The sequence below is a fragment of the Daphnia pulex genome, chromosome 10, assembly GCF_021134715.1.
Source record: "Daphnia pulex isolate KAP4 chromosome 10, ASM2113471v1".
Taxonomy (NCBI): domain Eukaryota; kingdom Metazoa; phylum Arthropoda; class Branchiopoda; order Diplostraca; family Daphniidae; genus Daphnia; species Daphnia pulex.
The window spans coordinates 4,836,709-4,859,438 of record NC_060026.1 but is presented as its reverse complement, the minus strand read 5'-3'; the positions used below and the strand labels follow the sequence as shown (position 1 = coordinate 4,859,438).

Genomic DNA, 22,730 nt, shown 5'->3' with positions numbered 1-22,730 from the left:
TAAATAAATAAAAAAAAAGTTTCATTATTTAAAAAAATAGAGGCCTTAACATAAAGTTAATCATCGGCAGCTGCTGAATCTTCATTTGGGGTCAATCCACGCGCATTTGACAAATCCGATGCTTGACAAAAACTTAGATTTCGTTCAAATTTTGTTAGTGAATCAAAACATTTTTTAAATTTATTGCCCAAAGGATTTTTTTTGCGCAATTAGGGAAAAAGTTATAGCGAAATGAAAATCAGATTTTTTCATTTTGCCGTAACTTAGGATTGTTTCCGCGTTTTCATTTTTATTTATTTAAGACAATGTTTATTTCTAAATTTATTTTTGAATAAGTACGTCTTATTCAGTTTTTCATGCTCTTTATAATGGTATTTTTTTTCAAAATTTTTAAAATTAATGGAGTTGGCTAACTTCCGAAGTTGCCAGTTTTATTTAAGCGTTAAAAAACGTATGGGCAGGAACTCTTGCCAGCTCTTGCATGGCGGCTTACGGAGTTTCGTCGGTGTGAGAAAGGTGAGCAAAATCTGCTTCACTTTTTGTCTTTTTCCACAAGGGAGGAAAAGCGTTCCTTTCGGCTTTCCTAAATAGAGAAGGGGAAGGCTATTTCCCGATAGGGATTCTATCTCAACTCGATGACGATGATATGACAGACGACCTCTGAAAAGTTCAAACCCACCAGTCGACATCCGATAAGATGGCGCTGTTCTTCTCAGAGGTATGGGGTGAACGAGGGCGAATGAGGGGGGGTTCGTTGTTAATTTATACGTTTTTTTAACGTTAAATTAAAACAAAAACAATTAATTCTTGGTTGTAGAGGAGATAACGACGGATGGCAACGTTATAGTGCCAGTTAGATTTGAGTAGCCATTAATTTAGGTTAATTGATGGAAGTGTGGAATGCGAGAAAAATTAGTTTCAGTAATAATTTTTTATTCCGCCAGATGGCACTCATGCTTGTTCTTCAAACTGTTGTTTTAAGGCCGTAAATGAACTAGCTGTACTGTAATGTGTGAGAGGCCGTTGCCACAGATAAAAACACGGAAAAGTCTTCTTTACAATGCTGTTGCAATAAAAGGACGGATAAAGACATTTTAAAGTTTTTTAATTTTTATTGCCTTTTCTTGTGTTTCTATTTTTGATTTGATACATTTGTTTTAAAGGTTTCAACAATGCCGTAACTGATATTGCAACATTATGCTTACCAAAAAATGAGAACATGTAAAATGGGAAAATGTTTACGTCAAATGTTTGTGTTTGGTAACATTTGTTGAGGTCAGGCCATGGTTGAGGTAAAGAAAGATTGTGTAGTTTGCTTAAAAAATCGAAGATAGGATATATTTTGATATTGCTTGGTAAACTCCTGTAAGGTAATTATGTCATGTCATTTGACGTGAATGGAAACAGTCATTGATGTGAAGAATATTTGTATATTTTGATTATTGGTTTACATGTGATAGTGTTTCTTCAAATGTTTGCTTTATAGTTAAAATGATGGCAAGGTGTATATGGCAACAGTTATGCTCATAAAGAAATGTGAGAAAATGAAAAACAGTTTGTCAACTGTTGGTGGATCAGAAACTTCAACAGGGACAGAAAACGTATAGTTTCACTAAGATTTTAATTTTTTTTAAATATTTGTTAATTGAAGAAAGGAATGTTGGTGGTTATTTTCATTATTTTTCTTGAATTTTTTGGTAAAAAAGGAAAGACGCCAAAACAAGATCTTTTGGAGTTTACTATTCGTTATACGTTTTGTTCATTTAATTTTTACTTTTTTGGGGGAAACGAATCCAACGATGTTCAGGTTGAAATAAAAATAATATCATTAACAACTTAACGTAGACAAAGTAAGTAAGTACAAGTAAGTACATGAAAAGAATGGAAGCAAATTTTAAGAAATTTTGTTTTATTTTAAAATTATTGTAGCAATAAAGGAGTTGGAATAAAACGGGTTTCTGTGGTGAAACTAATTTCATATCGGTTGTTTTTTTAAACGTTAGAAGTAGATTGTTGTGAAGGTTCTAATTTTGCCTTCAGACACAATAATTTTCTTTTCATTTTCAGTTCCATTTTTCCAATTTTGCCTTCGAGTTCAATAAGCTTCTTGTACGATTTTTTCCTTAAATATATAAAGATTGCAAAAATTAGAGTAAAAAAAATGCTGTTGATGATGTTAGAGCATTTTTCCATATGTCAAGCTCATAATCCTTTTCAAATATATTTTCAAGTGAGTTTTGAAATGTTTATAGCGTAGAATTTATTTCTGCGTTAATTTGATCTTTAAGTAATATTTTCCCGATGTTTGTTAAAAGTTGTATAGGTTGTGCAGGAATGGGGCTCGTATTTATGTTTCCAAAATAATAATGTATAAGTAATACAAGCACCGGTACTGAATTCATTTTGAATAGTCTTATTAAAAATGAAATGCAAGAGGTTAATATATGTAATTGTTTAAAAACTTTTTTATCGTAGACTTACAAAATCAGGCGCAACTGTTGTACCTATATAATTGTTTGTAGTGATTATATAGCTACCGCTGTGTTGCGTGTCAGTTATGATCACAAAATGATGGGTTTTAATGTTTGTATTTTAAATATAGGTTTGCGTCTCACACTTAGTTATAAGAGGGAGGTTATTATGATGTGTGTAATTGTGTATTCGAATAAGTGAATGATTAAATATTAGTCGTTACAAAATTGTTATTTATTTTAATTGATCTACGGCCGATTATAATGAAGGTGTTAAATGATTTTCTTGAATAATGGTGAATGTATGATTATATGAATAATTACTACATGATTAATACATGATGCGTAATTTGTGAATACAACGTTTCCCGTAAGAGTGATTTACAGCAATGGTTCATTTTTCTATATATGACGGTGCAATTATCCTTGGATTATATTTTCCCCTGTAGTCCACGAAAAGGTTTTCATGAAAGATTATTAGGAAACGTCAATGATTTTTTTTTAATTTTGAATACTTGTTAGTTTTTCTCTGGTAGTTGTGTTTGTGGTTTAATGCTTTGTGGTTGAAATTGTTTAGTCCTGTTAACTTGAAGAATTTTTTCCTTTTTTCGACATTTTTGCGTAGCAATTTAAAATGCCTCCGAAGAAAAGGTCGCGCCTGTCTACTAAGAAAAAGGGACGTTCAAAAGAAAGTGATAGTGAAATTAATTCGTTCTGATGAAGATGCGTCACAGGAAGTTAAAACAAAGTTTTGCGAAAAAGAGAATTCAGTGAAAAAATTCTTGGTAGGAGCAGTAAAGAAAACCCAGGAAATAATTGGAATGGGAAATAAAAGAATTTCAAAGAAAAAATTGAAATCTTATGGAACTTCAACATCTATGGCAAGTGAAAGAAGTGACGGACATACTGAAATGGATCGTCGATTGAAGAAAGTAGTTAATGACGAATTCTTGTCATCGTCAAGTAGCAAGAGTGGTGAATGTGGAGCTATTATCATATCCTTTAAATCAAGTTCAAGTGAAATTTCAATTGTAAAGGAAACCTAGAAAAACAAACCTAAAATATCATTAACAGAAATTAGTGCTGAATGGAGCAGTTGTGAGGAAGTCGATACGGTAGACAACGGAACAAAGAAAAACAAACCTAAAATGACATTAACAGAAATTAGTGCTGAATGGAGCAGCTGTGAGGAAGTCGATGTAGTAGACAATGGAAATTCATCAGAATTGGTTAGCGCATCAATGGAAAGTGTTTGCTCACATAACATTTCAGAAGCAACAAAAGAACTTGCAGCAAATCAATGGAGTAGTTCTAATGAAAACGGAGAACAATACTTTGACATAGAAATAATGAGTTCAACAGACGAGGATAATTCAGACGGGAAAAATAAATCCGAAAACGTGACATTGGTGCAGCGTGTGCGTCAACGTGTAATATCAGCAATTAAAAAGATTGATAGCAAACATTTAAGAAGAGGAAAACCAGAGTTGTTTGGAAACACTTTGACTTGTGAAATTTCACAACTGGTAAATATATATATTTTATATTTTAAATGTCGTCCTAAAAATGTTGACTGAAAACTTAACTTTATTCAGACTAATGACGCTGAATGTGACAAAGAATTGGAACGAGACGTTTCTAATTTTGAAAATGGCAGTTATGGGAAAGACATCAGGTAACAGTTGCAATACATTTTTTCCAAAGTTAGCTTTAATTTCATATTTATTTAATTTTTAATGTGTTGGGATGTAGACTGTAATAGTGTAATGTGGTGAATAATTTAGATGTCTGAAATTAATTTTCATGTAAATTAAGAAATGAAGCTTTACGATTTTATGCTTGTTGGCCAGTTTAAATTATTATCCTAGTGACTTTCTGAATTTCAACTAATGCCCATCTTCCCATCAAATACTGAGATGTGAAAAACCATTTTTAAGATTATTTTAAGAATTACTAGTTTGATGAAAACTGCTAATTGGTAAAACTACAATTTATTTATTTTTTAACGATAGATCAACCGGAGATCCGTCTGACATTGAAGATAATTCACAAATTCCCGTTGTTAAATTGAAAAAAAGGAACATTGGATGATGGTCATTTGGAATGTCCTTTAAACAAATCTTTAAATAAGGTTAAATTTGAAAAACAAAGCAAAAATGGAAAGTCTGATAGCAAAAGGATTGAAAGAGTTGATTATCGAGAAAAACGAGAAAGAATTAATCAAACTGCTTCGTTTGGTAAAAGTAATCGAGTCACTTGCTCAGCAGTTAGAACTAATATAGACGACAGATCAGCAGTCCATATTGATCGTACTATTAAAAATAACGAACATGGAATACGATCAGGTAACAGTAATCAAATCGACAAGGGAAACAAAATTGGATCTGCAAGAAATAGGAAAACAATTTCTGATTCTTCGTTTAATGATAAAGAGATATTAGAACTTCACACTAACGCCATGCTAAATGATGATAAAAGCAAAGATGAAATAGGATCAGGTAGAATTAATCGAATCGATAGGAAAAAAATTAGGTTGGATTTTGCTGGAAAAAGAAAAAGCAATTTTGATAATTGTTTTAAAGACAAAGAATTATTAGAACTTGAGAAAAATGGCATTCCAGATCCACTTTCTCTAGAAAAATTGGCTGAAATAACTTGCTTTGGGTGTAACTGATCCCGGGTTCAATTCCCGGATGGGCGAAAGGTTCCATGAAGTAATGGTTATCACATCAGACTTTGACTCTGATAATCTGAGTTCGATTCTCATTGGGACCTTTTTTAATCCAATTTCTATCAATCGTGTTTATTTCTATGCACGACATTTGGATTGTAATAATAATAAAATAATTTTCTGGCTTCTTCCTTAATTTTTCAAATATTTTTATATTTAAGGGGAGGGCAGCTAAAATGGATGTTCAAGTTTGGAAACACGCTGTAGGGGTTTATTAAAAAAGGGGCTACTTTGCCCAATCTCTAAATAGGGAACAAATAACCCTAGAGAGACGCAAAAAATGCAAAGTAAAGAACTTCGTTAGATCTTTAACAAGTGCTATTTTCAAATTTTTCGATAATCATTTAATATAATGATTTTCGATTTGAAAATGTGATTTTTTATTTTGGACCATTTTCCCCTTCTATCCCTCCCCGCGGTGTTGTCGTGATTTCTCTGTTGTTAAATTTTTTCGTAGGAAGGGTAAATGTCGCCTACTAGAGCAAAGGCGAAATTTTCCCACCTCCAAAAATTAAACAAAGGGTTTGATTTTTTGGTTAGAGGGAAATTGGGAATTGGGAAAGTGTTGAAATTGGGCATCCCAAATATATTTTCTGATAAGTGTGGTTTTGTAAACCCACTTGGTTGCCAAACCGAAGGATGCCGTTGAGCAACACCCTTCTTAATGCTTTCTCTCTCTCTTTCGCCTTTCTTTTCAGCCTCCTTGCTGTCAGGAGGTGCTTTTTCTCACTCACTCAACTTTTATCTTTTATACTTAATTCTATATCATTTAAGAGTTGTTGGGAATTTGTTACTTTACTGGTGGCCATGTTGAGTTCTCTGATGAATCGATTCCAAATCGACGTCTTTGGCAAAACATCGGTCCTCCAGAAGGCTAAAGCGAACGAAAACGATGACCTGTTTCTGTTAGACATCCACTTCTTTACCTTGGCCGATTTATGGACGCTACTATTGGGAACAATAGCTGTCCTTCCTGGAGAAACCAAAGGGCTCAGTGCGTTCAAATGCTTTTCAGCATTCAAGAAACCATTTAGATGGCAAATAGCCTTTGGCCAGTTAATACAAATATTCGTCAGTTTCCTAGCAAGACAGGTTTTGGGACTACCATCGACAGAATTAGTCCTAGTTGTACCATCGGTATTGACCTACCACATCGTACACTTTTTGATTCATTACAATAAAAAATTTAAAAAATTTGAACGGGCTGTAGCTTTCTTGAATGTTAAAGAGCTGTTGATGAGTAGAGACGAAGTATGCACGTGAGTAGAGACAATAAGATTACATACAAGAAGGCAATAGGCGCATTAAGAAACTAGATATGAGTGAAGCATTTTCGATGATAATGGCAAGAAATAAATTGGAAAAAAGTATTTGGAATACAGAAAAAAATGATGTTGATGCTTCGGGTAATACGTAATTAGCAAAACTTCTTTGTGTTTTTCGGGAAAAATTGCCTTTCCAATTGAGCTTGTATACATGGCGATACATATATGTGTATGTATGTGTATCTCCTTTTGATAATATTGGAAGAGTAAGCCAATTTGTCAGGAATAGCTTCATTAGCAAATAGTAGGTAATCGCGTTTGAGGATACACTTTGCGTTTTGCAATAAGACAAGCCGCGGATATCTTGCTGCCAAACTTGACATTTACTGCTCTTGTTGCATTTATCAGCTCGGCTCCCTTCGATTCTACAGTTTTTTTGTGTCACCGAACATTTTTTGTTTTTCGGCTAAATCCATAAATACTCAAGTTTCTTTTGTAATTTGGAATTGGCTTCTTCAGTGCCTACGACGTTTCTAGCTGCTACTTCATCTTTAAATGATACGCCAATATTTATATAGTCATGGCAATTACTAATTTATAAAAAGTTTTAATTTCAATTTTATTAAAGAGCTTTTGATGAGTAGAGACAAAGTATAAACGTGAGTAGAGACAATAAGATTACATACAAGAAGGCAATAGGCGCATTAAGAAACTAGATATAAGTGAAGAATTTTCGATGATAATGGCAAAAAATAAATTGAAAAACATTATTTGGAATGCAGATAAAAAAAATGATGGAGATGCTTCGGGTAATACGTAATTAGCAAAACTTCGTTGTGTTTCTCGCGAACAATTGCCTTACCAATTGAGCTTGTGAAAAGTGCGATATATGTATATCTTCTTTTGATAATATTTAAAGACTCGGCCGATTTGTCAGGAAAAGCTTTATTAGGAAATAGTAGTTAATTGCGTTAGAGGATACATTTTGTGTTTTGCAATAAGACAAGCCGTGGATATCTTGCTGCCAAACTTGACATTTACTGCTCTTATTGCATTTATCAGCTCGTCTCCCTTCGATTCTACAGCTTTTTTTGTGACACCGAACATTCCTTGTTTTTCGGCTAAATCCATAAATACTCAAGTTTCTTTTGTAATTTGTAATCTTCTTCTTCAGTGCCTACGACGTTTCTAGCTGCTACTTCATCTTTAAATGATACGCCAATATTTATATAGTCATGGCAATTACTAATTTAGCAAAATTTGAATTTGAATTTTATTTTTCGAAAACTTATCTAAATAATTCGCTGTAATGGTTTGGAACAGGGATTTCTATGGTATGGAACAGAGATTTCTATAATTCAAGAAAATGAGGTTCATAGAAAAGCATTATTTTTTTGCCATTAGTTTAGGGTTAAAAATGATCTTGACTCCACTTGTCCTATTCTATTGGTTAGACCTAAAGGGGAAAAAATACTAGTGATTGTTTTTATAAAATCAATCTGAAAAGATTCCATGGCTTACAATTTTATTGAGAAATAGAAAAGAAAATCCATAGTGTGCTAATTCTTGATTTCAATTCAGTTAAAGCTCCCGTTTTGTCCCAACTAGTTTTCCGTCCGGAAAATGCCATTGGTAAAACCAAAAATATTTAAAAAAGGCTCCAGTGTAGCCCAGGCTTTTCGTGGAAATGCAATAGTCTTTGAATGGACGGCTTACAATCTATTTAATTGCACAAATTAGCTGTGCTTTCCTGATATTATGATATTTGTAGGGTAAAAAAAAATTCTAAAAATTCTTTTGATAATATTTAAAGAGTCAGCCGATTTGTCAGGAATAGCTTTATTAGCAAATAGTAGTTAATCGCGTTAGAGGATACACTTTGTGTTCTGCAATAAGACGATCCGCGAATATCTAGCTGTCAATCTTAACATTTACTGCTCTTATTGCATTTATTAGCTCATCTCCCTTCAATTCTACAGCTTTTTTTGTGACACCGAACATTCCTTGTTTTTCGGCTAAATCCATAAATACTTCAAGTTCCTTTTGTAATTTGCAATTGGCTTCTTCAGTGCTTACGACGTTTCTAGCTGCTACTTCATCTTTAAATGATACACCAATAATACACCACCACCACCAATAATCATAAACAAAATATTTTGAAAAAAGCTCAAGTGTCGCCCAGGCTTTTCGTGATAATGCAGTAGTCTTTGAATGGGCGTCTTGCAATCTATTTAATTGCACAAAGTAGCTGTGCTTTCCGGATATTTTGATATTTTAAGGGTAACCAAATTCGAAAAAAGAAAAGGTGGGAGAAGGTTCAAAGAAAGAATTTGCTTATAGATTATTACGAGTCTAATTTTCTTTAGGTTCGACGTAAGTCCATCCACATGTATCCAACTGTACTTTTCAAACACTTCATTTAATCATCTGTCATAAAACTTAAAGTAAGTAACGAAAACGAAAGACCAGTTTTCCTCGTTAACATCCCGATCAATTTTCTGGAATCTTGTCATCCTCAACAACAATTAAAAAAAGGTTTTAGGTTGCGAAGCATTCTAACAATTTTTACCTTAGCAACATACCGGGATCTTCTGGATTCCATGCAGGCTCCCTAAGATTTTTTAAAGCAAATGTCAATCGAGCACAATTACACGAAAACATATTTTCCTAGCAACTGCCCTAACAAACACACTACTCGATACCAGAAATACGATACCAGATATTAGCAATGAATTTTACAAGCATTGGTCGAACACTTTTGGTTCCATTTCAAAGGATACCTTTTGAAGGGAATCTCTCCTGCTCTAACTATTCTAAATCGACAGCCCTATCTTGTTTTGACACCGGAAAAAGAATAATATATCTATTACATGAGATTAGCCGTTGATGAACTTCCAAAAAGGTTCTTAGCCAGATTTTTACCAGTGTGTTTTCCAAGCATAGTTCTAACACTTTTTGTTGAATTTTAACGGATACTTTTTGAAGGGAATTTCTTCTGCTCTTTCTATTTAAATCTACAGCTCTATCTTTCTTTGACATCAGAAAAGGAATGTTGTATCTATTACATGAGATAAGCTGCTGGTGGACTTTCGAAAAATGATCTCTTCTTTTACTGAACTATATAAACATTTACAATTGAAATTTTTCTTTTCCTTTGTGTGTGCAACACATAACACATAATTCTAAACTTGTTTACTTAGTAAACACCGTGACGAGTTTCGTACGAAAGTGACAATATTTGTGCTGACCTGTTCTTTGTGGACGAAGATGGTAAGTACATTCATGCTGCTAAGCATCTATTAATACGAATTTTCCGCTTAATCAACAGTGGTTGCTAACTTTAATAGGTCAATTTTTAATTTATCATCAGCGTTGAAATAGTTGTTTAGGTGGGCGATCCCTAAAAAAAGAGGAAAATAGCAGACGAGTCAACAAAGGATCTCGTAATTCTGTGTTTTATGTTGAGCAATTGCTGAATCGCCTGCTATTTTCCTCTTTTTTTAGGGGTCGTCCACCAAACATTGTGGTGGGGTGAGGAGCTTTTAAAATTCATGGAGCTAATATAAACTGTAATAGTTAATTACTCATATAGATATGATAACTTAAACAATTAAAACAAATGTACCACTGAAATCAGCGTGAAAATATCTATTGAATGGTTTTAATTTAAACTCGATGTCTTATGCTTCTTAGGACAAATTTATGCAATATGATTTTTTTTTTATTGTTTAAATAATCTCTCGCAAAATTTCGTTAAAAACGTTAGTGGTTTGTCTTTAATTTAATACTTCATAGTTCATATGTTGATTTTATAAAGCAGAATTGTTGAATACGAAAGTGAAAGGCTTCAAAATGTATAACAGATGACTTTACAAGTCAAAAGTGTTAAAAAAATGTTTTTCCCGTTTTCATCCTACCACCATACTTGAGTTCCAATTTTGTTAAAGCAGGAGAGAAAAAAAGAATATTGGTTTTTGAAATTAGATATATTATTAAAGTGTATTTCAATTTCAGGGTGGTTCATACAAAAATATTTGAATAACGCAACAAACAAACATTAAATTTTATAATTTTAATAAGCGCTGGATTTCTTGCCATTGCCATTTGGCTTTGCTTTATTTCCACTGCCATATCCATTGTTTCCATTTCCGCTGCTGCCGTAGTTGTTTCCACAGTTTCCTGCTCCAGCTGAAGCTCCAGCTCCGTAGTTGTTTCCACCGTTTCCAGCTGCAGATGAAGCTCCAGCTCCGTAATTGTTGCCGCCGTTTCCATTTCATGCTCCAGCTCCGTAGTTTCCATTGCCTCCGGATGGTGCGGGGAATTGAGCTTCACCTTCGTACTTGACGTCAGCGACGTAGCCGTTTTCTTCAGCGCGATAGGAAACAATCTGAGTGCGGCCATCGGGGAGAAGAACGCAGTAAGATCCGATCACAACTTTGCCGTCACTTTTGGCTTCATGTGCGTAGTCGTTCTTGGTTGGCTCGTCCTTAACTTCCCAGACGAATCAATAATGAGAGATAATAGGGCTCATTGGTCTAGTAGTATGATACTTGCTTCGGGTGTAAGTGATCCCGGGTTCAATTCCCGGATGGGCCCCAATTGTTTTACTTTTGGCACCGATCACTGCCATTAGACACATCATGTGTTCTAAGGTACATTCACGAGTCCCAAATGTTTTTTTTCCTAAGGAAATACCACAGCTTAATTTGGTATAGGGAATAGAGATCCTACGATGAGGATTCATTGATTCCACTCCTTAGACCAACTTTTTGGGCGGGAACCTCGGATGTTCTCTTTGATGTGTACTTTGGCTTGCAACCCGGAGCAATTGCAAATGGATAGCTAATTCTTTGTTTCTAACTTATCGCGCGTGCATTTCGAAATTGCCAAAAAAACCCATTTGCGAGTGATCGTAGCAGGACTCGAACCTGCAATCTTTTTTTTAAACTCCTTTTATTTCATTATGACTCGGGTGCAGACAAGATTGACAGAAATAAACAAAATAAACAAAAATAAACAAAATATCAGGTTGGGAGCAGACGATGTCAGGGAAGGGAAAGAAAAATAAACAAAAACAACTTTCATTGTTTAGATGCAGACGACATAAAACCAAACAAAAATAAACAAATTATACAAGAAATGTAGGGAATGGAAATGCCAAAATAAAATAATAAACAAAATGAAATACAAAAATTCAAATTTTACTGGTTTGGGACAGGAAGACAAAGGGAAACCCATAAGTTCTCTACCTCTTCTTTTCTGGGGATTCGTTGATGGCTCCTCTTCTTCCATGTTGTGAAGATATATGCAGCCACGAGAGTGAAGATTGACCGGAGATTTTCTGTTGGCCCAATGTGACCTCGGATTATTTCATCTGGGTTAGTTCTGCAGCCGAGGCGTCGGGCTGTTCCTTCCAACCAGCTCCAAATTGGTTGTCGAAGATGGCAGTGAATCATCAGATGTTCATCGGTTTCTGGATCCTTTTGACATAATTGGCAATTTTGATCCATGGTGGAGTCTAACCGATGGCATCTGGTCCTCGTAGGTAGTAGTCACTGGTTGAACAGGAACAAAGTTTCTCTGATGTTAGTTGGCAGGACTGCAGTTTCTAACCAGATTTTCTTCCAATCCAGATTGGGCCTCAGGATTTCAATTTTCCCTGGACTGCTCACCTCCTGGATCCAATGGCGATAGTTGTTTCGATGAACTATTGGTCTCCCCTGCACCAAGATAGATGATGACAGAAAGCTCTTGATGTGATGCAGGGGTTTCTGGAGGTAAGGTGAAAACTTCATGACTGCAAAAGGCTGGGTGTTGCGTCAAAAAGGACGGTAGAATGGTACAGAGAGGAAATGACATCCAGAATCGAAGAAGAAAACATTCTGGGCTTTCGGGGCCGGTAAAAACTTTGTTCGTGAAGTTCATGACCACTGACAAGATTCGGTCAGCCATCTGGCTATTACACTGAAGAATTTGGGCTATGTATACAGTTCTGGAGAGAGCCTTCGTCTTAATAAAATTCACCCTCAGGTAGAGAGTGAATCAACGAGAAGCACTCTCTCGAAGAATGCCATGAAGATAACCAAAGGCATCCTTCCAAACCCTATCAGCAGTCTCTACAATGCGAGAAAATTTGATACCTAACAGGGACAATATATGTCGATGGTGATTCAAGCCATGGAAGTGGCCACTGTGATCGGTGTTTTTAGTTCCCAAGTCCTAGGGCTTTCGTTTTCTTTTTTTTCATCCTTGCCCTTGTCCATTGACAGAAGAGGTCTAAGACCTTTCCAGCCTTGACAACGTAAACATCACAAGACAAACACAATGTGACGTCATCGACAAAGGCTCTGACAATAAGGTTTTGAACAAATACCCTTATTCCCTGGAGAACATGCGACAAGCGAACAAGCAAAGGCTCGATGTACAAAACAAAAAGATGCATGGACAGAGGACATCCCTGTCGGATTGACTGAAAGTCACAGATTGTACCCGCCACCTCCGAGCCGTTGAGAATTGAAATATCTGCTACCGAGTACATAGTTTGTACCCAACGGACGAAGATACAAGATAACCCATCACATCCAGGATCTTCCAGAGGATATCCCTATTAACCAGGTCGTAGGCTTTTTCAAAATCGACTGCTACTATAGCACCCCCCATCCCCGTAGTAGAAGGGTCAGAATCATGACATCCCCGGTCATCAACGAATTGAATGACGTCCCTGAATAAGCGAAGATTGTCAAAAATAAGTCTACCAGGTACCCCACCTTTTCGGTGAGGCCCTATAGTAGCTGGCAGGGACTGCCTCAACCGTCTCGCTAAGATAGATGCCATGATTTTGTAATCACAGTTCAGAAGAGAAATTGGTCGAAATTCCGAAATTCTACAAGTATCAGAAGACTTGGGGATTAGTCTAATTGCCACTTTTCCCTGTGATGGTGTAAGGGAATCCCTTTCTAGAATATGGTTAAACATATCAAGGAAATGAGGGACAATCGCGTCCCAAAAAGTCAAGAAAATTTCGTAGGGAATGCCATCGATACCAGGTGACTTGTTCTTTTTTGTTTCTAAAAGGGCAGATTTAATTTCAAGGATGGAAATTGGTGTGGTAAGGTTTGGAGCAGGTTTACAGCAATCTCTCTCGCATGTGAGAAGAAGGTTGGTTCTTGAACATTGACGTAAAATGTGAAATCATCTCTCTTGAAATATCCTCTTTGGAGGTAAGAACTCTGCCATTGGGGGCAATGATCTTCTCAAAGCTACACTTACGAAAGTTATCCTTGGCACGGCTAACATGGAATATGTTTGCTTCTTCTGTTTCTGGGCCATCAAAACAGCGAGAACAGATTCCAAAACCCCTGAGTATACTCTCCTCCCACGACTTTGAGTTTCCTCGACTCTTGGAAGGCAACCCAGTCAAAAGGATCTGTTTGTGAAATCTCCTGAATGCATGTTTGATAGAAAGACCTTGTTTCCCTGACCATTCTTGCTCTTTGCATGCAATAAGCAATCGAAATGCGCTTGATACCTGGTTTCAGGACACTCTCCCACCAATTTGCTACATTCTTTTCCCTAAGATGATGCCTTGAGGATTGTAAAATGAACTGAGTGATTTGATTCTGAAACACTTCTTCTGACAATACCAAGGTATTTAATTTCCATAAACTAGCACTGAACCTTGCTCCACGAGAAAGATCAAGATTGCATTTAAAACTGGGATGTATCGACTGGTGATCACTATAATCAGCACAGGTTGTAAGCAGATACAAGTAAAATTATCTACAAACATCTGACTAGCATAAATTCTATCAAGTCGTGATGAACCAGCATGATGATGGAAAGTGTGGCCAGGTTCATTGTTTTTTATTTTTTTCCAAATGTCTACTAGTTCTAATTCAGCGATCATCTCTTTTAAAGCAATGCTTATAATTTGGGATGGACGGGAATGTGATTTGGTTTGAGATTTATCTTGGATGTCGTCCACACAATTAAAGTCATGAACCAACACAAGGAGCAGACGGGAGGTCAAAGCATAAGCAGGAACGGTACGTCTAAGAAAACTGTTTCGCTCTTCCTTTACGTTTTGACCCGATGGAGCATAGATGTTTATAAATTTAAAAGATTGCAAATCAATTGAGACAAGCCTTCCATCTGGATCTATAAAAAAACGCGAATGGTTAAGCCATGTTTTAGAAGAATTGCCGTTCCGTTTTTGTTGGGAGTCCCAACAAAAACGGAACGGCAATTGGATTCCAACTTGGGACCCATGTAAGCAAACAAGTGGTAACGACTTTCAATAATTGGACAACTATGAAATGCCACCTCTTGAAGTCCCACAATGTCAAAATCGGCATCCCTGCAGAAATTAAATAGAAGTTGTCGACGCTCGACCGACTTCAAACCCCCGGTATTTATTGAAGCGACTCTAAGATTTGTCATTTGGATTTGTTAATTGTTGCTTTTTTGGAGGGGGTGCCATTGGTATTCTAGAAGGTCGTGAGTTTTTACTAGTCAAAGTTCGTTTAAAAACTGGTCTTTTATCTCTCGTAAATGTCCGCCATGATTCTTGTTTAGTTGAATTGTTTGCGGATTGATGAGTGTCCTGTGGGTTTACGTCAGTGTCCATGGATTCAAAGATTCCAGGAATGGGATCCAAAGAATCCAACCTGTCAACAGGAGGTAAGGCCTGTTCAAACTGTGTTTCTGGGATTACTGTCGGGGAAGAGTGCAAAGGTTGAAATTGTCCGGGTGGAATTTCTGTGTCCATGGATTCAAAGATTCCAGGAATGGGATCCAAAGAATCCAACCTGTCAACAGGAGGTAAGGCCTGTTCAAACTGTGTTTCTGGGATTACTGTCGGGGAAGAGTGCAAAGGTTGAAATTGTCCGGGTGGAATTTCTGGTGAAATTTCTAGTCGTTCATTTTCTGTTTCTGCCGTTTCTGTATCGTTAGTCTAAGAGTCAATCTCAATTGTGTCATTTTCTCCAGATGGCATATCTTTCAAAACAGCCTCTGGAGAAATAGTTGGGTTTTCTGTAACTTTCTCTGGGATGTTCGTTGGTTGTTCTCTTGAAATTGTCTCGTCTTTTGGTCTTTTCTACCACAGCCTCTCTGTTTCGTCTGATCTTGGGACAGGTATTACTAAAGTGGGATTCGTCGTCACAAAGTCTGTGAGTCGGACGTTGACCCTCTCGTCTCATGTTCTTAGTCACTGTCATGCGAACGAGCATCCAAGTAGCAAGGACAGGGTACATAACGTCGTCTCCCTCGACGGAACGATAGCGTTCCCAACGCAAATCAATTACGGTTCCAAATTCCCTAAGACGGGTCTGGACGACCCCCAAGTCAAGATTCTGCGGAATTCTGGCGATTCTGAAAAATTTCTCCTCAACATTACTGTCTCGAATTACTACTGTTAATTCCCTTCCCTTCACTACGGCTTTTGCAGTTCCCTCGAACTCATTCAAAAATTCTCTAGTACGAGCTTCAGTTTTAAAAGTAGCTCTAGCAACCTGGTTTTGTCTGTCCAATACAGCAACCAAACCTAACAATTCCTCAGGATATACTCTCAGCGTACGAACGAACCCATGTACCGTTCACATGTGCAATTTCGGGAACATATTCCCGAAATCCAAATCAACAGAGTTTGGCCAGAAGGCAGACATTATCCCTTCAAAAAGTGGTATATCTCCCTAGCCAAACAGAAAAGGTGGAGAATAACCCCACTTCAACAAAAAGGCCATAAAATAACAGAAAAACCAAGAGGACACAATAAGGAACCAAATATGCACAACCAAATCATAAACAACAAAAACAAAAAACAAATGCAAACAAAAACATAAAAAAAGCAAGTGACTTGCCTTAATGCATAAACCAGCGCCTTGGACCTCTCGGACACGCAGCCACAGAAAGCAAGAATCATACCACTAGACCAATGAGCTACAGAACTTTTCTAACACCGTTTGTTACCGGCTACAATTACTAGCCATTAATGGTGTCCCATTCTTGAGCTATATATTTCATATTTACACGGTGATTTTGTCAACCCTCCGTTGTAGATATGCGTACCCCAATAGTACATATAGGATTTTCCATTACTACACTCTATTGAATATACATGACTATCAGCTTTTTCTATTTTCTGTTGCCCACTCAATGCGTAATCACAAGTGCTCTCCTTCGAGCCGGAGTTGAACCAGCGACCAATAGATTCCTTGCATTTTATATCGTATCACTACAGTTACCGAGCATCCAGGTATATTGAAATCAAGTGGACTTAATTTAGCCGGTAATCTATGAGACGTTCACCGATGTTGATCCTCAAATTACTGCTCATAATGATGAGTGCATCGTAATGATTTGTAGAGGTGATGGTTTCTAACTGGTCCTTCAATAATTTTGCAGCAGGAATAACTTTGGACACTGACGGATATGTACTAGAGCTCAAATCAGCTGTGAAGAAATGACACGGCTCAAGAAGTCGAAGGGCAGCGGCCAAACATTCCCACTCCCAAGCATTGAATCTGACCTATGGCATAGCAGCAAAGCCTCGTCAACTTGTCTTTCCAAATCTAGAATAACAAATCGAATTTTTTATCAAAAGACCGAACCACGAACAAATTAAAAGATTAATTCAAAAAATATATTACCCATGAGACTCTTTATCATTGCGAATGTCGAATTCAATCTGGTGGGAACGTCCTGTTGTAATTTAGTTTTCGCTATACCACCACAACACATGTTTAGTTTGCCAGTAGCGTGAGAACTTGAATGGACATACGTCACAATATTGCGGCATTTCTCGATAAGGGAAGAGAACTGCGGGTCATCGTGAATGGCGGCTTTGGCGGCAATACTCAATGTGTGAGCGAAAAAGGGGACATGTTTCAGCGTTAGAATGTCCTTGATGGTTTTAAGAATGTTAGCAGCATTGCCTGTGACTATCGCAACAATCTTGGTAAATTGAATTTTAAATCTCGCACATATACCTTTTAAGATTTCTGCCAGATTTTCAGATGTGTGACTAGTCTCCACGATACGTGTATTAAGGACACGCGATATCATTTTGACATTGTCGTTGATGAAATGCGCAGTTACAGTTATGTAACTGACCATCGACAACGAAGTCCAACAATCTGTTGTCAAAGCAACACTATTCATTTGAGACAACTCCACTAACATCTTGGCTTTCGCTTCCGCGTAAAGCTCTGGCAAAATCATTTTGGTGAGAGTACTGCGACATGGAAGCGTTATTCATGGATCGATTGCCTTAGCAAACGCTCGGAAATGTTCATCATCAACTAGAGAGAGGGTTTGCATTCCTCGGACGATGAATAGAGCAAGCCCACGAATAATAGCTTGCATGTGAGCCCCGCCTGTAGGGTACGGTGCCGACCCAGAATCAGAATAAGTGGAATTAAATGACGACTGCGACGACGAGCACTTAGATTCTTAAATATGAATTATAAAATTTCAACGGATATTCATATAAACGTTTGATAATGAAAATGTCAAACTGCCGATTTGTTTTCTAACCTGGTGCGGCAGAAGCGCTAGTAGAAGGAACAGAGTCAGCATCATCTTCCATCCGTCCAGAATCATTATCCAATAAATGGTGGGAATCGTCGTCATCTTTCCGCCTTCGTCTCTTTAGCGGCTGCTTTTTTCCCTTTAGCTCTTCCCTTACCTCTTTGTGATGGAGTTCTAAATGTCTCCATTGAGTTAACGTGTTCTTTCAGAAACCTACAGTTTTGCAAAGAATACAAACCCAATTTTACTTTTTATCCTCTCTCACTTGAAAATATTGCCATATGGCACTTGTGCGAAGAAGAGTTGACATTTTAATTCAAACCACTATCACAGACACAAACAATAGGCAGAAGATATGTTGTATAGAAGATATAAGAAATGTTTTGAGCATCTTTAATAAATAGTTGCCATTTACTATGTACTGTCTATAGGAAACCAACATTCGACTTTAATTGGCAAGTTATGCCTTGAACCTGGACAAACTAAGATGACGTATGGTGCTGGAGGGTTTCTACTGTACACAAGGCATTACTTCTAGCCAGTGCAATCAGAACACGAATTGATTACAAACGTGGCCTCTCCAAATGGGGAAGAATAAGAAACCGTACTGCTGAGCCATTGAAAGATCAACAACTGTCACCACCTCGCCGGTCTGGCTCTTATTTTGGTTTCTGACTTTCAGGAATGCGAGAAATCAGTCTCTTCTTTGACTAACAAGGGTAGATTCTATTTTTTTCTCTTGCTTATGGGCCTTTACTCCCCCCCCCGTTATTCAACCATTTTTTTTTCATGATGAAGAGTCGTTTACGGAGTGACCCACCTTACTACCTGGGCCCATTTGGATCATGCTACTTTGGAATCTGTGTGCTATCAAACAAAGGGCATTTTTGAAGTGAGCGAAAGTGAAGATTCACGCCGCTGGTGCTCATATGACGTTGCTGCGTGCTGATGGTGGAAGGACACAAAAAAATCTTTTGGTCTAGTTTCGCACCGACATTCTCCGGATTCGCATAGGTACGTTGATGACTAATTGACAGTAGGTAACAAAAAAAGGTATTCACGTATTCTTTTACAGTGAGACCCACTGACGGAAACGACGGCTCTAGGTGCGGCTATGGCAGCTGGGAAGGCCGAAGGCATAGGCTTTCGGGGCATGAATACGTTGGATCAGAACAGTATCACCAGCGATACATCCACTCTGGCCGTCTTTGAATCAAGTAAAACAAGTTGTCTAGCTAATAGTCCAGCTAAGGAACTCGCATTTGAATGGACTCGTAAAAATACTACATGAGATGACCGCCATTTGTTTCGCCTAGCTTTTAATTTCAAATCCTCTGAACTTACCCACTCGTCTAGACGTCTACCCATTGCAATCGAAATGAATATCGATAGATGTCAATCATTTATGAATAAAAATCCTTGTGCCGTCGCAAATACGATGTTTGTTTGAAAGGAATAGTTAAAACATTGCATAAACTTTACCGGATTATTGGAAAAGTATAAAAAAAAAGTTTCTTATCATTAGCACTCGAATGCATTGGGGATGAATGCGGTAAGGGGTGCTCCCGGTCAGTATATGGACAAAAAAATTATTTTTCAGGTACCAAAAAAATGCACTGCGATTTCGAAAGAGCCACGATGAATGCTCTTGCTAAAGTCATCATTGGAATTATTTGTGGATGCTACTATCATTATTGCTAGGTATGCAACTAATCTTAAACACTACAATTTTCTTTTAACCTTTTACAATTTTAAATCCTAGACTCTTCATAGACGGGTGACTAACGTATGCCTGTTGGGACGGGAGTACCATAGTGTTCCACTGGTAAAAAAAATTGTCAAGCTGTTGGGTTCCCTGCCATATCTACATCCAACTACGTTGAATCAAGGCTTTGGAGATAATTACATTGACTACGTGACAACAATTTTAATTAAAATGGCACTAAGATAATTGTGGATTAGTAGCCATGCGGTTGTTTGCCAAAATGTAGGCTGATTGATATTTTCTTCTATTACAGATTATTGGCGCATATTTTGAGGGACAAAAAGGCTTAGTGAGTCCACGTATTCAAGAACAGCTTAGATTATTGTTAATCTATTATCGAACAACCTGGATTGAAATTTATGGCCCCAACGTGTTTTGCATTGAAAGGAAAAGACATATCTACGAATAAAAATATGGAGTCCATCAATCGAAAGGTAAACGCCAAATTTCTCGACCGCACTGGTCTGATAGCTTGGATTGGTTAATACATTATTAGAAAGAATATCAACTTGAGTTCCCCTAAGACTATTTTTGCTTTAGAATTTAACAAGGTATTTAAAAATGTCACTGCCAGCGAACTAAAGCAATTAATAGAGGGGCAAACAATTCGTAAACCATTCACTAAAATGCAACTTGATTTCAAAGCAGGAATGACTAGAATCACGATTTTGGAAAATGAACAACGCACTAATTCAATTTCAATTGAATTCTTTTTGGATTCTGTATCGAAATTTTATCTAGCTACTGGTGAGCATGAAGAAGTTGTCGTAAGTAAATATCATTTTGTACCATTCATTCCCAGTTTTTAATGATGTTGTGTAGTCACTGTTTATCGCAAGCCTGCCAGCCCACGCGTATCCTCTTTCTAGAGGAACTCGAAGGGTGGCTGATGAAGGGATGGCTAATCCAAGGCTTCCTGTTCGTCCGATGTCGGCTTTCTTCCCTGCTTTTCTAGTCAATCCAGATCATCAAGTCAATCCTGCGCATGAACTCGAGCCTGCTCATCAAGCCAATCCAGGCCATCCAGTCGATCCTGCGCGTGCAATTGAGCCTGCTCATCTTATCATTCCAGGTCATCCAGTCGATCCTGTGCATGCATTTGCACCTGCTCGTCCAGTCGATGTAGGTTATCCAGTCAAGTTTGTGCATACACTCGAGCCTGCTCAACCTGTCAATCCAGGTCATCCAGTCGAGCCTGCTCATCCAGTCAATCCAGGTTATCCAGTTGAGCCTGCTCATCCAATAGAGCCTGCTTATCCAGTCAATCCTGCTCATGCGATCGGGCCTGCCCATCAACTCAATTTTGAATATCAAGTCGAGCGTGCTCATCAAATTATTCACCAGCAGCACATCCTCATGTGGATGCTCGCCAACAAGTTGCCCGAAGATGCAGGGAGGCATTGTTAGCTCGATGAATTCCAGCTGGCCTGGTTGGAGCAGCTCAACTTGATGGGCAAGACGGGATTCTTGCACGTGATGAGCTTGTGCATGCTGTACCTCAACTGAACGTAGAAAGGCAGAATATCGTACGAGACGTGAATGCTGGACTTGACGGACGAGCTGATGCCGGGAAAGATACGCAACGTGCTGGAAAGGGCATCATAGTGGAAAAAAACAAAAACAATGTTTATCACATCCGTTCAAAAGAATGATTAGTACGTGTACCCAATTTTATTTCATCCGCCCAGACATTTTAAGAGAGAAGTAAGCATACGTTTCTTTACGAAAAAATCCCGATCCGATTTCTTCATTTTAGCTTAAAGCAACCCAAAGCCATTCTCATTGTTTAGAACAGCGTCAACCCACCCTTCCTCCATGTCTTAGTATTTCTCAACAATGGAAGAGTGAGTTGAGCACATCCCGTACATGTATATGTGATCGGACGGAATCGGTTTGTAGAATCGTTTAGTTTATAATTCAGATCGTACTTAAAACCTTCAAAAGCAACTGGGATCGTTTTTAATCCAGTATAAAATAAAAAAACGTCAGTTAAAGTCATTTTCCTCGTAGGTAAACTAACTTTGCCCTTCTCGACGTTGTTCAAGAGTTGAATAAAGAAAGTAAATGAGATCTTATGGCACATTTTCAATTCTGGAGTAAGTTTTGCATCCTTGAAGTCGTAGTTCAATGATTCCATTGTTTTGAACCGTAATTGGAAAGTCAGCGAATAAGGCAAAAAATTGCTTATCTTCAAACACCTATCTGAAGAGCAAAATTAAGCAATAAAAGATAACAAATTTGTAATCAATCATTACCTTGTCCAGATCGAAGAGCGCTAATCCTCGGTTCAACGGATGATATTTGAAGTTCCTACCATACTGCGATTTTAGATTGTTGAAAGTTTGTAGAAAAGGAAATAGTTTTTCTTGGATAATAGCAATACCTGAAAATAGAAAATGAAATCAAGATAAGAATTTAATAAATACAGAAAATATCTGTACCCAAAAAAATTGAAAGCGCGAAATATAACTCATCGAGTTCATCCTGGTCGATTCCGACTTGATCAGGGTCAACATAGAAAACATCCTTTGCATGATCTATCACCATCGACAGTAAATTTCTCCTTAAGCATCCTCCGTCTGATCCATCTTCGCCACCGAAAGTCACGACCAAAGGTCTTTTTATCTTCGCTCTAAAAAAATGAACGGCTGAAATTTAAGCGATAGCCTAATGCGAAAGCACGATAGCTCTTACATAAAAACAGGATTCTTTGCAGCCGTCATCAAATCAGTTACATATGCACCTCAAGTAATACTAATCCGATTGGATTTTTCTTCAACATTTAAGTAGGCCTCTTGATCGGAATACTCCATTATGCGTTCACGATGTTCTTCGAATTTTATCAAAGCTAAACAATTAACAGGTAACAGAAATTGTTTTGAAAAAGGAAAAAATGTGAAATTAAAAAAAATATAACCTTCCGCAGGTAAAACAGCTTGAGGTTCCCAATTATTCATATCGTTATCATA

General features: G+C 37.4%; 1 protein-coding gene and 1 non-coding gene across 3 annotated transcripts; both read left to right on the top strand.

Moving 5' to 3' along the window:
- Nucleotides 1-10,991: 10,991 nt before the first annotated feature.
- Nucleotides 10,992-11,063, top strand: Trnap-cgg. Its single transcript has one exon. It is a non-coding gene; the product is annotated as a tRNA-Pro (tRNA).
- An 8,604-nt stretch (nucleotides 11,064-19,667) lies between these two features.
- Nucleotides 19,668-21,831, top strand: LOC124204180 (accumulation-associated protein-like). 2 transcript variants are annotated; one of them, XM_046601228.1, is made up of 3 exons: nucleotides 19,668-20,195; nucleotides 20,410-20,508; nucleotides 20,584-21,831. In XM_046601228.1, the coding sequence occupies exon 3, from the start codon at nucleotides 20,659-20,661 to the stop codon at nucleotides 21,166-21,168; it is 510 nt and encodes a 169-aa protein (XP_046457184.1). In that variant the 5' UTR covers nucleotides 19,668-20,195; nucleotides 20,410-20,508; nucleotides 20,584-20,658; the 3' UTR covers nucleotides 21,169-21,831. The 2 variants fall into 2 exon arrangements, with proteins under 2 accessions (XP_046457184.1, XP_046457185.1); XM_046601229.1 differs by lacking the exon at nucleotides 19,668-20,195 and having other exon boundaries at nucleotides 20,394-20,508.
- The last annotated feature ends 899 nt before the right edge of the window (nucleotides 21,832-22,730 follow it).